Raw genomic sequence first — 16431 nt, 5'->3', positions numbered from 1 at the left:
ATTATTATTATAATGAAAATCAAAATTCATAATATCAAAAAGATCTTTAAAAAAAACTATCATTTCTAAAAGTCCACGCATAACACCTAAATAAAAAGCTTTCAAAAGATATACTTAATCCTCAATGAAAAAAAAATCAAACCAAATTTACTTCCAATTATTTCTTTTGCTACAAAATTCTATTATATTTAGTTTAAGGAAATTTCCTTATTCTTTTATTTATTATTTTTTCTTTTTATTACATATCATTCTATTTATAGGTGTCTCTCACAAAATCAAATCAAAACGCTGACATCGTCACACATATCTTTCCTATGGGGCAACGATGTTCTACCCTTCGATGGGCTCATGGCGATCCTCGCTTAATCATCAGTAGAGGAAGATCAGATATGACACCTCTCATAAATTCACCAAAAATGACACATCTCGCCATCTCCGCGCAAAATTCCACCATTAGACTTGAATACGTCTTCTTACATTAGTAGGACTGTAATAACTCTTCAACATTCTCATCTTCATACCAGTCCCGTTTCCATTTGGGTCCAGCCGGCCCATCCTCTCCCAAAACCTGTCGTGGCAAATCAATATACCCCCGCACTTTCGAAATGGGATATGTGATCTTGGGTCCCCATTTCCTTGCATAGTTCAACCACACTGGCTCTGCAACTTTTTCACTGCTCTCCATCCCCTTGAGATACTCTGCACCCACAATTTTATACTTTGTGCTCGTATCCACAAAATAAGCACTCTTCTCCGAGTAGCTGGCGATACCGGCCATTCCGAGCTTTTGGTTCCCTTGAACAACCAAACCTGCCCTAGAAAACATGGCATGCCCACTTTTGGATGAATAAACCACAGCTTTCTTACTCCCCTCAACATATTCCAAATCCCCAGCTTTAACCCACTGTCCTCCACTGTGCTGAGAAAAGTAAATTCCCCACAACTCCCCTCTGAAGTTGTCTATCCTTAACGTTACGTGCTCCCAGTCACCCACATGCTCTCCAATCTTACTCAGCGGTAATGACACTGCCCCCAGCAATTGCAGAGTGGCCGGGCCATTGAAGGGGTAAAACACCCACATTACAACATCTGTAAATGTTCCTCCTAGTACTGATTTCACATGTATATACACCTCTGCACTCTCTAAATCTCCACGCCTCATCATTTCAGCTTTGGCAGAGTCTGTGGGTAGGTCAATCCAGTACTCTTCGTCCGCCCCACCGCCCTGTGGGAGGTTGGAACCGTCCTCTGCAATTGCTTCGGGTGTGGATGAGCCCCTCTTGTATAGTAATGCCCCATTTTTGAAAAACCAGGCAACTGATGAGGGAAAGTATATCTCATCGGGATGGAAAAATATAGTAGGGCCATATATGGCAATTATAGAATGTACTTCTTCCAGACTTGGCATTCCCTTGTCTGCAAAAACATCATTTGATCCACGATGACAACTTTTATGTATATATGGATGGCAAAACCTTAGGAAAACACAATTCCCAAAGACATTTGGTTTTTACAATTCAAGTTATCATATTGTGTTTCATGTTTTATGATTCATTATGTATTATGTATATTTTCTGTTGTTCAAAAATAAATCATCATTAAAATCAAAATCGTATATTTTTTCTTCTTTTTTTCTTTTCTAATTCACCATCGTGATGATGAATCATAAAACATGATTGGAAATGTTAGATTTTTTTACTGTTGATGTAATTTGAGTTTCTTGATTTGATCATGTGTATCTTTTTTCATAACGTTTCGAATCATGCTCTATGATTCATCATGTGTATTTTCTCTTCTCTAACTCACTATCCTGATACTGAATCATCATCAAGATCGTTCATTTTCTTTTCTAATTTGCTATCATGATGATGAATCATAAAATATGATTGAAAATATTAAAATAAAATACACAATCAAATCTAAAAACTCAAATTATAAATAAATTCTTAAACTGAATATATACTAGTGAGAAAAACAATTTTATTGACATGGGTTACTACCTGAAGCAAAAGTAATAGGAAACGCGAGCACTAAAAATGCTACGAACACATGCATACTCTTGGCCATCTTCTCTGCAACTACAGATGTATAAACGTAGTGTGACCCCTCCAAAGAAAAGGAATTAGTGGCGAGAGTATTTATAGCCGAGGTGCGACATTGGAGACACCAACTTAAATTAAGAAATCTCTTCGTGTGGATCGCTTTCCTTAATATTTAAGTTTCCTGCCATTCTAATATTTGTCAGGAAGTATGGGTTTTAAGTGTCTCTTTTCGAGTATTTAATAATATTCATTAAATCCGTCGTTACAAATAATACATGTGAGGCTGAGATTACGAGGATTTTGTGAGAGAAACAATTTTCAGAATGGAGGAATCCAATGTTTATAGCATGGTCTTTTATTTGGCTTATTCAAATAAGCATCTTGAAAATTGATTGGCCATGGAAAGTTAACTTCAAGAGGGTTTTGTCTTTTCTCCATGGCGATTGGATTTAACATTCCATTATCGAAATGTGGTGGGATAAAACGACAATGGAAAGTTAACTTCAAGAGGGTTTTCCTTTTTCTCTAGGATAAAACGATAATGGTTGAAGTCTTTCTCTTGGCTTTTCCGTTCAGCCATTTGATTGTGTGTATTGTGAACTTATAACAAGACCCTGCACTAATGTGTTTAATTTTTATTGGTTGGGAGTTTAGGATGATTTCAATTATAAAGAGTTAGTTTTTCATGTTAAAAGATATTTGATTTAATGGCATTTCATTTTGTAAGCATCTTGATGGTGCTAATTTCAAATTTTCTATAGGCACATAAAAAAGAGTTAATTTTTGTTATTCAAGTGGATTTTGTGTTTGGTGGGCCTAGCGTAGCTCAAAGGAAGTGTTTTTTAAGGGGTATAAAAGATGACTATGATAAAAGAAGAAAAAAAGTGTCAATGAAGTTTGCCTGGTGCGTTACTCATTGATCTCTAATCTTTAATATCATGCTATTCAATTTGTGACGAGTTATTGGAGACTTGTGATAATATTAAAGGGTGAAGTGGCCACTTTTGTTATGAAGTTGATAGACGTGGTATGATCTCATTGGTTGGTATATAGGTTTGAGTTACATGAAACGAGGGTAGCTACCATGTGGTCCTAGTTGAAACGTATGATGAAGTTGTCTAAAACATACTAAAGGGAAATGTCTATATAGAGAAACATTACTATCATTTTATTCATTTGTTAATGCAATTAGAGAAATTCAATATAGTGCAACTATTGATGCCCTTGCCATCCTACTTTCATGGCATATTGGTAAATGCCTCAATTGTTTGTCATATTTGTTAGGAGACAATATCTTCATTTGGTGATAAACAATAATCAAAACATTACAAATATTTTTACTAATGTAATGAAATATACTCTTTAAAATTTGAACAATTCATGATCAATGTATCTTCCAACACACTAAGATCAAGGTATTTAATATATTAAATTATAAATGAGATGTAGTATTTATCTACAAAACAAAAGGGAATATATGTATTTGTGCGTGTATGCAAATTATAACACAAAAAATTCACATTTGCAATACACCTACAATGAAGGAACAGTTTACTTGATTTCAAATATAGATTTTTTTTTTCCTTATATAATTCATTTCCATATGAGATGTGTATCTCACAAGGAATATAATTTATCATCTTTTTGTTGTGTTTTCAACATGCTCTATCTTTATTGAATGGCAATATAACTACATTCTTCATTAAATGTTAAGTTAAATAAAAATACAAAATACAAAATTCAAATTTAAATTAATTAGAGACATGACAAACAAATCTATATTAATGATTAAAAAAAGTTAGAACTAATTTTTTTATTAAATAATCGTGTTGTTTTGGATTAAGGCAAAAATAGGTTTTGAAGGCCCCCCGAAACCATTTACAAAAAGGATTCTAAAAGACTTAGAATCAGAGCATTAGAAATAACCGAAACAAAAAACAGGCTGCAAAAGATAGGACAATACAAACCGCAACCAACAAACACCCAAACGGGCAGACAAAGGATCAACAAAGAACCAATAGACAAAAAAAACCGCAAAACACACAGAAAGACAACACAATCACATGAGGCTCTTAAGGGTTTCAGTGACCTCAACCTCCAGTAGGCTCATCTTGTCAGCATCCATCCTAATCTCTTTGTAATCCTCGCTCTGAATCACCACTTTCTTCTTCATGTTGGCCTGAGTCTACTTGCAAGGGCCTTGATCATCCTGCAATTTCTCATTGTCATCACCAATATTAATCATAACTTTCTCTTGTTGCCCTCCGTCAAGATTGTTCGCCATGGCATTCATGGTATCTGTTGTTTGTTTGACAATCTTGTGGTTATTGGTCATAATTATTTTGAGGGTGGCTTGAATTTTATTATAGTTTTCATCCACATGGGTGAGCCTATCCTCAAATATTTTTGCATTTGATCAATACCCTCCATCACTATGTTGATGCAGTCCACCATAGATTTCTTCTCATCTTTCATCCAATGCCCTTTATCTTTCTAATTATCTTGAACAGTAACAACAAGGATAGCATCCATTTTGCTGTCCAAAGCCCTTTGGTTGATTCTAACCTCCTTTAGCTCATGAAAGAGCCATTTGAACAAGCTGAAAGTGTCAATGGTGTGGTCCATAGCCATTCCCAAAATATTTTCATAATCATCCCTTATCCCTCAATTCCACACTCTTCACATGGAGATCCTTGGTTGTATTCTACCGAGGCGGTGAAGGGGGCTTGTCAATGCTCTAGCTATCAAGCTTAATGCCATCCTCGGAACCACTCGCAGAGCCCTCAAAGTTAGCATTGTTGTCACTAGACACAGGGGAATCCTTTCCAGATGAGGTGGAAGAAGAAGAAACAACCAATTCCTTCCGCACCTTCTTACCCTTACCCACAAAAGATTTGGCCTTTGGGGAGATAACAAGTTTGGATTTTTTATGAGGGGGGGGGGAGTGTGTCTCAGAGTCTGAATTGGACTCCTCACCACCCAACTCCCCTGCAGAAGTATCATCCTTATAAGAAGTACGAATATAACCAAACAGGGCAGGGAGGGCACAAAAATGGGAATCAATAAGAACCAAAAGCCCTTCATGGAGGATAGGGAACTTAACAGGGTTATTTTTATGGTCCCTAAAATTAGCCCTCATGGTAGACATAAGATAGAAAGGAAATGACACCTTGACACCATAATGAAAATGATTCAAAAGCACAAAATGATGACCATAAACCCTAGTAAACCGACCATCGAGAGTGAAGTATTCCATAATTACCTTAAGAAGTTTCGCCAAAAAATCCTTGATAACAAAGATATGGAAGTAACTCGCCATTTTCTTTATCATTTTGGCCCTTTCCTCTTCATTTTTGGGAAAGTTTAGCACCGCCTCCTCCGAGTAGTTTCTGTCCCTGTAGAATTTCATCCCATCAGTCGAAAGGCCAGTGACCTGAGTAATCAAATTCTCATCAATAAACACCTTGCGCCCAATGCAAAGTAATGGTGCCATCTTTCCAATGCTTCTCAAAATAGGCAGTCACGTCCTTATTTCTCCCCTTTAACCTCTCAATGTATGGGGTAACACCTCCTTTATCTAGGATCCTCCAAATTTTCTTATCCTTCTTAAGTTGCACATAGCTTGGAGGTTCAATTCTCTTCCTCGCTCCACCCATACTTCTCTTCACTCTGTAACTGAAGAAACTCACAGCTTTCAAATTAGAAAACAAAGCCCAAAAAAACCCAATATGTACCCACAAAGCATGCGAGTTAACTCCACCATAATGACACCATCCATTATAAACACATGCCTTATGCAGAAAGGTATCGATCTTTCTAGAGACATATCTTGCAATGATGGCAAGAGTACTCATGAAATTAGCTCCTTAATTTTTGTCATGAAGAACAAGCATGTAAAGCTCAATGTTCAATATATCCTCATTGTTCCAACTCAATTGACTGATACTTCTCACTCCCTTATTAGCTAGGTAATCGGCTACATAGTTGGATTGCCTAAAAACATGGGATATGACACATTGACCAAAAGTATTAATGATTTCCCTAGCCTTTTTAATCCAAACTTCAACATTCCAAGAGGGATTTGAAGTACCTTTAATATAATTTATAATGTTTGTAGAATCACCTTCCACCCACACATACTTGCAGTTGTTTTTTCTGGCTAGGTTGAGACCTTGATACGCTCTTATGGCTTCCGCAAGGTGGTTAGTTTGAATTCCCAAGGGGAGCGCCACCGCTAAAAAAATATTACCATTATGATCTCACAACACTCCCCCACAGCCTGCTGGCCTTGGGTTACCCTTTGTCGCCCCATAAAAGTTAATTTTGGCCCAATCCTGAGGAGGTCTTCTCCACTCCTGGTTATTTTTGTTTTTAGCATTGGGCTTTAAAGGAGTGGGAACATCAATATGAACTTCCTAGGCCCTTGAAACCCTAATCTCATAGTCATTGCAAGCCACACTACTTTGGGAGCTTAGTTTGGGATAAAGAATAGAAAGATTATCATGGATGGCCCAGTTAATTTTCCTGAAGAAAACATCCGGCTAGAGATAATCTTCCTTGAAAACACGATTATTACGCTCCTTCCATATGTCCCATGCCGCATGGGGAGACACAAAGGACCATAGAGTCTGTAAAGAATGAATCTTAGTAGGCGCCTTCCACTAAGAAATGAACTCTTTAACCGAACTAGGGAAGACCCAACAAAGATCCCATCATTGGAACACTTGAATCCATATGTCACCCACAAAAGACCAATACAAAAAGAGATGATCAACAGACTTAGCTTCCTTAAAGCACATATAGCATCTGTTAGGTAAAGAAAAACCCCTTTTCCAGAGATTATCCGTTGTCAAGATTCTGTTTAGAAAAAAAGAGCCAAAAAAATATATTGATTTTAAGGATCAACCATTTAATCCAAATTTTGGACCACAAGGAGACATGATGATCCAAGTGACAAGCAGTCGAAGCAACAAAAAATTTACCACTTGAAGAAGACCGCCATATCAGCTCATCATCAATGTTAACATTCTCCAAAGTAAAGGAATTCAATGTAGATTGTAGCGGCCCAAGGGTAGGACTAATCACAGTAAGATCCACCCAATTGCCTCCAACCTAGTATTCCACCACCTTCAGACCAAAGGAGGCAATACACACATCTCTAAAAGTTCCAAACATAGTGTCAAAGGCCAACGGGGCTTTACCAATCTAACATTCATCCCAAAAAAGGATGCTCTAACCATTCCCCAGCTTCCAGCAGGACCCACTGAGAGAAACATCCCTGACTTCAATGATAGTATTCCAACGATGAGAGCCCATAGGGAGTTGAGGATATTTAAAGAAATCCTAAAATTTTTGAATGTTAGTTAGATACTTGTTGTGCCATAAAGAATTTCATTCCTTCCTACTGTCATAAGTTCTCCGTATTTGTTTAGCAAGGAGAGAAGAGTTAAGATATTTGATGCTTCTAAGCCCCAATCTGCCTTTTTTCCTTGGTCTACAGACATTCTCCCATGCCACCAGAGGAATTCTATTCCGATCCTCTACTCTCGACCACAAAAATCTTCTTTGAATTTTCTCAATAACCTCAACATACTTTGAAGGGGTCTTGAAAAGATTAAGGGCATACACAAGTAGATTCTGAAGAGTGGACTTTAAAAGTTGGACTTTACCAGCTTGACTTAAGAGAGCACCCTTCCACCCAACCAAATTCCCGTTAAAACAATCAATCAAAGAAATCCAGAAGGAATCCAACAACTTAGACCCCAGAGGAAGACCCAGATAAGTGGAGGGGAGCACCCCAACTAAACATCCAAGAATGTTAGTAATATTCTTCTGTAAATCACCTTAGGAGTGTTAAAGAAGAAAATGGAGCTTTTGGCTCTGTTGACCATCTGCCCTGAAGCTCTTTCATAAAGATTTAAAATTGACTTCAAAACTCTGGCTTCACTAACAAACAAACTCCCCATCAGAATAGTATCATCAACAAATTATTGATGAGAGAAAATCAAGCTAGCCGAAGAAGGTTTCAGAGCTCTCAGATGTCCATTCACAACTTTTTTTTGAATAAACATTCCCAAACTCTCTGCCATGATAGTAAACAAGATGGGGGATATTGGATCTCCCTGCCTTAAGCCCCTAGAATTTTTGAAGAAATGGGAAGGCGACCCATTTACAATTACCACCATGGAAACCGTGGAGATAAGTTGCCAAATGTGTCACGAACCTAATTTTCCATAATTATTTAATTAGGAAAATAATGTTTATTTTTCAAATGAAATTGAAATGAAATGAAAATAGAACTGATAATGAAATAAGAAAGGATATCGAATGTACTGATATGATTTATGTACAATTGAATGATCAGTAATATTTTTTATTGTAAATTGGGATCGTCATTGCTAATGAGCGATTGAGTGCAAAGTGAATGCAGGAACAGGTGAACAATGATGAAGGCGAGAACATGGTTCAGGTAGAGTTGTCTTAGCTCTTGTATTTCGTTAGGATAGATGGAATCTTTCATACACCACATTAGAATTTATATTTTCATCTTGAAAGATGGATGATTTAAATGACCTTATTCAGTGTTTGTTCAAATTGAAATGATGAATTTGGAATGAGTAGTAGATTGATTTAAATAATTACACATGTGCATTGATTGCATGATGTGAGTGGTGTTTGAATTAAATATAAGTTACATGATTGACTGTGAAATAATATGCTTTATTGTTAAAAGAGATAAAATGTGTAAATGATTCTAAAACGAATATTAACTCTAGGTTATATGTTCTTTTTGTTCAGATAGGTATAAATGTATGGAAAATCGTACTTATGAGTTTACTTTTGTAAATTGGATAATAATATATATATATATATATATCTATATAGTTAAAATATAAATATCCAATTATCGTGAAATTTGATTACATCATGAATTTTGTTTATATCTATACGTGATCGTTTGAGATTAAATAAATATAGATACGTATATGAGTTCCAATAATTCGATCATGTACTTATAAATACATATGTAATTATGGTATATGTAAATAGATATATGAAATTAAATTATTTTATGAAAATCTATATTATATATATAATTAGAGGAACGGTTTATTAAATAATTTGTTGACAAATTTAATGTTTAATATATGAATATAAATAAAATTAAAATAAATAATAATAAAAAAATGATTTAATATAAATATAGTGGAAAAGGCGATTATGGTATTTATAGTGCGTATGAGTGATTTATTCGACGACTCAACGCCCTTACCTTGCCAATTTGCTTTGTCAGAGATACTTGCTACTTTCCGTGCTACAATGTCTGAAGGTGGCTCTAATACTCCTGGCCAAGTAAGTGACCCCACACACGAGACACGACCTAAGCGTAAAGGTTCGTGTAGACATGGATTTTATGGATGGTGTAAGGACTCCCGAGGGGGTCACAATAACAATCCACACTCTGGAGGGCACTCTAAATTCTAAGGGTCTAATCTTGGTGCTTCATCGTCTCGCCCTGGACAAAGGACCTCTTCCTTTGCTCCCATGGAAGATATTGCACAAGATATTGTCTTCTATGATAACCCTAGTCATGTTCTAATCCCATATGTCCCTAACTTCGAAGGACTTGCCCGCATGGCCCATGAATCTTGGATGAGATTTGAGGTCACTAAACCTAGTGTCTCCTACTTTAAATTTTACTCCTCCCTTTTGATAAAAGCATAACCACACTGCAAGACACATAAAACCACATTGCAAGACATAAACCGCCAAGTAAGGAATGGTCAATAGGTAACGTGGTCTACCATTCATAAAGCCACTGATATCTACCATGAACGGCGTGTGTAGAAAGAAGTAGTTTACTTAACTTTGCATGTTATATTAGTCGACTTGGCATACCCCCCCACGAACCACGGTGAAATGGCAGATAATTTGATTAAACCAGTAGATTGGCATCCCACGACTGCAGTGAACATCAGTTCAATGGTCGATAAACTAGGAGACGTGGCCTTGAAGGCATTTAACCCCGCGAAGTAGATGGATCTGTAGATTAACATAATCTTGTTGTTAATTAAAACACTAGCTAAGTTAGAGAAGTTGTTAGATGTGGAACTTAGGAAAGAAGATCTATCATATATTTAGAGCCATAGATGCAAGTTTGTCGACATGCATGTAACCATTAGAGTTCTAAATCAATTAAAACTAAAAGAGAACTTTAACGATTCATAGTGGTGTCAATGTTATGACCAAGATTATAGGAAGCAATGTAGAATAAGAACAGTATAAATAATAGTGAAATCTCGAGGAAGAGGGGGGAAGAACGAAAAGAAAAGATTAGAAAGAGTAAGAGAGAAAAGTTTAGAGAAGAGAAAAGTAGTGGAGATTTAGATGTCTTTTACGATCGAGTCGTAATCGTCTCAGATTTGGAGTCGAATTTTAGACTAAAGTTTAGAGATAAAAGAGATAGAAAAGAAGGATAGGGAGGATGTAGTTAGTAGAAGAATCGACAGATGGAAAGAGACAAAGAGTTTGTGAACCATCTTGAAAGAGAGTAGGAAAATGTGAAGAGGGAAGCAATTTCATCACCTCAAGCCAGTAACAAGAGCATAAGGAGGTAGGATCTACCTTAATTCTTTGATCATTATGCAAGGATAGTGAATGAGTCATGAAGTTATATACTGTTTATTAGAATGAAGTTTGATTGAGTCAAGCCATGATTAGAACAAAATTGTTTGAACTCGCTTTTGAATAGTCTTATAGAGAAATGTATTATGAGGTACATATGATAAAATAACTAAGAACATGCATGGAAGATATTAAAGAGTGGTAGGAATTGCATTATAGGTTGCTTTACATATTCTCTAAAGGATGATCTAGTTTTAGACCTATGCAATATACTAATGGAAGAGTTAGAGTCAAAAAAGGAATCATTGTTAATTGTTCAAAAATTACGTTCATGTAAATAAAGATACAATAGTGAAATAATTTCTTAAAGTTTGTTGATAAACTTAGTAAAACTCTCATAAATGAGATTACTCAATCCTCTAAGAATAAAGTAAGAGGATAGAGAGAGAAACTTTGAGATTGAACCACGAAGAAGATGAAATAATAGGATAACGACTTATTAAATAATGAAGTTATTTTGATAACACAAGGAAAGACTTGCACTTTGGAATTTTGCATGAAAAGTAAAGATGGTTATCGAGTGTCTCATTTCAAAACGCCTTATAGATAGGCATTTATGAACTTGTATCATATTAGATTGTCAATATGGTAAATTAGTGAAGTCGGTGTGTTAAGTTTTAAATCATGAAAAGTCACATATTAGTATTAAGCTAAATATGATGTTTTTGAGAAAAGTGGTAAATAAACCATGACACTTGGAAAGATAGAGAGAGTTTAGATGAGATAAACTTAAAATTCTAAACCATAAGAAATGGAATGCATGTTAATGATTATGCTATGTTTTGATAATTGAATAAAAGAATGTGTACTCATTTTATTCAATTTATATGTAAGATACATACATGTGTTACACCTTCTTAATATTTTAATATTGTCTTTAAATTGCTTGAAAGATAGAAGGGAAAGATTGTCTTCTTTTAGATGTATATTTGATTATCCATAAAAGATTGTTTCCTATCAGATAGGATTGGTTGTAATAAAAGATTTATTTTATCAATTTCTATTCAAACGAAAGATTGTCTTCTTAGCATAGTATTTTTATCTTACAAGAAATAGGAAGCTAGAATTAAAAGGTGAAAGATTGTCTTCTATATGAATGTATGTGAACAAAGCTAGATAAGCTTGTGTTTGTGGAAAGTTACCTTCCAGGATGGGTGCCGAATGTGGATTATAGAGAGAATAGTTGCTTTTCCAACTATCTATTTTTGTTGTGCATGGCATTATACTCGGCCGAGTAATCAAATTGAATTAACCATTGAAATAATGGAATTCTTTTATTTTATCCTCTCTACCATATCCTAGATTGATAATGAATGCTTGTTTCTTAAAAGAGTTAGAAAAATGAAAATGCTTGTATCATCTAGGCACGCACCAGATTCCATCTTGCCTTTCGAATTTCTTTTGCTAAGCAATTCGTGCAGGGTCGGGTATTCTTGATTGACCAAGAATTTCGGGGAAGCGTAAGCTTCAAGGTTGGGCGGAAAAAGCACCTGAATCTTGTTCTCGTCTTCATGCTAAAGAATGAATTGGTGATAGCTTGGGTTGCAAATCAACGAATGCATCTCACCCTTTACTTTATATTATTTTGTTATTGAACTTACGACAACTTGAAATGCGTAAGTATTGTATGATCGAAATACTACTTTTATCAATTCATTGAATAAAGAATATTTATCTTTTATAAAAATTTCGTGTTTATTAAGATCTAAATGGAATGATCAAATGAAGCTATGAATGAAAAAGGGAATGAAATAGACTTATCAACCGATTTATGAGTTTATTTAAGAATAAAGAGCATTTTGATTATTATTGAAGTTAGCACGGTTTACGTCTTTACAAAATGAGACAAATAACCTTACCAGAAAAGCCAAAAGCAATAAGGATTCTCTTTAGCAATGCCCAATCCACCCTGTCATAAGCCTTAGCAATGTCCAGTTTGAGCAAGAAACCTTGGGCCTTAGACACTGTCAGGGAGTGGGAAATCTCATGAATGGTAATGATAGAGTCCAAAATTTACTTCCTTGGAACGAAACCATTATGTTGAGGCGCGATCAAAAGGGGCAAGATTTTCAGCAGCCTAGAAGTTAAGACCTTGGAGATGATATTATAAAAGGAGTTGCATAAGCTGATAGGCCAAAAAGCATCCAAAGAATTAGCCCCCCTATTTTTTCAAAATGAGGAAAATAAAAGTAGCATTAAGTTCCTTTAGTAACGACCTGGCTCCAAATAATTCTTTGACAACACTAGAAACATCACTCTCAACAATATCCCAAAAGGTCTAAAAGAAAAATATTGGAAAGTCATCCGGGCCGGGAGCTTTATTACCATCAAAGGAGAAGACAACAATCTTAATTTTCTCATTAGAGGGGATAACAACCAACATTCTATTCTGACCAGCAGACAACACCCTAGGAATGGACTCCTCCAAAGAATTCTAGGCTTCCAGATCCAACATGGGATCAGTCTTGAGAAGCTTCTCAAAAAATTCAATAGTTGCTTCACTAATCTTGTCTTCTCTCTCCAGCTTAATACCATTACTAACAATGTGGTCAATTCTATTAGCAGCTCTGTGTTTCAGATTCATAATGTGAAAAAATATAGTATTTCTATCTCCAACATTAAGCCATAAAGATCTCGACCTCTGCCTCCAAAAAGTTTCCTCTCTTGAAATAATGTTGTGATACTTCGAAAGAATGTCACTCTCTCTAGCAAAATTATCACCAACATAGCCTTCTCTTTGGATTGTTTCTTGGATTAAGTTGAGATCCGCTTAAAGGGCTGATTTCATCATGAATATGTCTCGAAACATCTCCTTATTCCATTTTCTAACCCTCTCCTTCACAATTCTAAGTTTTTTGGCCACACGAAATAGTGCAGTGCCATCGATTTTCACAACCCACCAATTCTTCACACAACTTTGCAAGTTGGATGAGAAAGCCACATTTTTCCAAACCTAAAAGGGAACTTTCTTCTGCCTCCTTTAGGCTCGACTATAAAACTTCTAGGAAAATGATCAGATCCAACTATGGACATTTCTTTTAAGGAATAATAATAAATATGCAACCAATACATAGAAATAATGGAGCTATCCAATCTGACTTATATAAGCTCATTCCCCACCCTTCTATTAGTCCAGGTATAAGTAGCTCCAGAAAAAACTAAATCAATGAGACACTGATAAAAAATAAAGTTCGCCAAATTCTGTTTGTTGTCCATTTGGATTTGGGATCCTCCAAACTTTTTAGACTCTTGAAGAGGAGTATTAAAACCCCCCATAATAAACCAAGGAGTATTAGAGTAGCTTCTTAGGAAAGAAGAAAGACTCACCCAAAATCTCCTTCTAGAAACCTTATTATTTGGCACATAAACATTAGATAAGATCTAAGAAAAACCATCTCTAGTATGCTTAAACAAAGTGGCAACATGGTTACCGTCATCACAAAGAGGTGTACCTTGAATAAAATGAGAATTCCAAAGGGTAACAACTCCCCCAGAAACTCCATCAGAGCTACTTCCTTGAGATTCATAGAATATAAAAAAACTTAAGTTCTTCAACCCTTTTCTTAGGCATCTTAGTTTCCTCAATGAGAAGAATATCCGGACTATGATCCCTAGCAAAATTTTGAACTATATCTTGTTTATGGAAGCTATTAAGCCCCTTAACTTTCCAAGAAAGAATTTTCATTTCTTACCAAGAGAGTTAAAAAGACTTTCATGGATCATCTTTTGTGACCCATCAACAATATTTTGCAAGCATTCCTATTCTCTTTGCCACCTATTAGATCTACGACCCGCACTTCGAAGAGGCCCACAATCCACTCTTAACCTATTGCGAGTTGCAACACTAGATCCAGACTTTTACTGAGTTTTCTTCTTCTTCTTTTCCACTTTTGTGTAGGACATATCTTCATCAAACTCAGTCTCATCAAGGCTAATATTCTCTTTCTCAAATATACCCTGTTCATCCTTTGGAGATTGCACTACTTCTGGTATGATAATATTTTGATCTAAAGATAAGAGAGTACCATTGGATTTTTGGGCATTTAGGAACCCCAAATCCAGACCAACAAAAGATGAGCCTAGAACAGAAGAGGATTGGCGGTCCTTAAAGGTATAGATGGGGCCATTATCCTCAGTGTTAAAATCCAACCTTCTTATTATTTTGTGAAACATAACCAGATCCTAAATCAATGGAAATGATCAGCTCTCCATCCTCAAAATCTTCCCTCTTTTCCATTGTGTCATTGCCAATCTTATTGTCATCCTTGTCCTGCTCAGGAGCATCCTCCTGAGAAGAACCACAACCTGGTCCTTCTCTATAGAGTCACTTTTATTATCATCAATATCCTACTTAGGAGCATCCTCTTGAGGAGTAATCATAGCCTGTTCCTTCTCTGTAGAGTCAAACTATTGTCAGCTATAACCTGCTCAAGAACCTCCATCTAAGAGTAAGTCGCATCCTACACAATCTCATTGGACTCACCCTTCTTACTTTCTTGTAGATCCATAGCATGATCAGAGGAGACCTCATCTACCTTGTTCGCTTGTAGGTTTCTCTATTCCTCAACCACCTTAGACTTAGGCTTCCAAACCCTAGAGCCATGATTTTTGGCCCCATCTTTCTTACTAATCTTAGGGAATTTCTTCGCCCAATGTCCAACTTTTTTGCACACAAAGAAGACAAAAGGTATTGATTCATATTCAATAGGCTTGACAAGTGACCCCAACTTAGAAACAAGTTCAACCGAGGTAGGAAGGTCCTTGGATCAACTGATCCCCACACATAAGCGGGAATACACCATTCTTTCCTAGTTGCAGTCATAGGATCAATCAAGAGGAGTTCACCAAAACCTCCAACAATACCCTTAAAAATATCTTCATGCCAGTATTCCAATGGAAGCCCCAGAAGCCTAACCAACACCGGCATAGCTTCAAAGAAAGCATCAAACATATCCATATTGGGAGTCCACTTTTTTAGGGTAAGAGAAGATCTCCCAAGGACCCACGGATCCCCAAATAAAATAGCAAGAATATCCTCAGCACAAGAGAAATCAAAGGAGAAAAAACCTCTCAGAAGAGCAGAAACTTCAACTTGTCCTTTCAGCTTCCATCTTTTGCTAACAAAAACCCTAACCAGATCAATTTTGGGTCTCAGTCCATAAAAATTATCAACAAGAGATAGCTCCAGCAAAGACACGTTATGGTCAATCACTTGATCCAGAATCAAAATAGTTGACTTCCCTCTGTCCTTACCAGAGATAACTAACACATGAGGGAAGAAATACTTTCCTATTGGTTTGACGCCAAACAAGGAAGCTCGGTGATTACCCATGACACTCATAAGAAAAGAATGCTCCATAGCCCTCATGATTGGTTGATCAGAACGAGGACCCCATGAATCATCATTGTCACGGGATTCTTTACTGTCAACCCTACATTAGGGGCCCTATCTCCCGGGTCCACCTGAAACCCCATTTTTGGGTCCCCAACATCTTCAGATTCATCCTCCCCCAACTTGTTCGCTCCGCCAGCTAGAGTAGGGGTGCTAGCTCCTAGTTGACCCTGGGGAAAACTAGTACCAATTAAGAAACCCGTCAAAACCCTCCTGCCGCCATCCTGAAACCATTACTCCATCATGTTGTTAATTTGTGATGATTCTACTATTCAATTGTGATATAAAGGAAATTAAAAATTAATAATGGAA

General features: G+C 36.3%; 1 protein-coding gene across 1 annotated transcript; it reads right to left on the bottom strand.

Annotated features, from left to right (window-relative positions):
* Positions 1-434: 434 nt before the first annotated feature.
* Positions 435-1408, bottom strand: LOC131076097 (hypothetical protein At1g04090-like). Its single transcript, XM_058013147.1, has one exon. The coding sequence runs from the start codon at positions 1406-1408 to the stop codon at positions 479-481; it is 930 nt and encodes a 309-aa protein (XP_057869130.1). The 3' UTR covers positions 435-478.
* Between the last annotated feature and the right edge of the window lie 15023 nt (positions 1409-16431).

Source organism: Cryptomeria japonica, chromosome 10 (assembly GCF_030272615.1).
Source record: "Cryptomeria japonica chromosome 10, Sugi_1.0, whole genome shotgun sequence".
NCBI lineage: Eukaryota > Viridiplantae > Streptophyta > Pinopsida > Cupressales > Cupressaceae > Cryptomeria > Cryptomeria japonica.
Note: the sequence above shows the minus strand (reverse complement) of the source record. Positions and strands in the feature narration are given on the sequence as shown.

What these genes read in the sequence shown, in the direction of transcription:
- LOC131076097 (XM_058013147.1), bottom strand. Translation starts at nt 1,408, where the DNA reads ATGCCAAGTCTGGAAGAAGTACATTCTATAATTGCCATATATGGCCCT.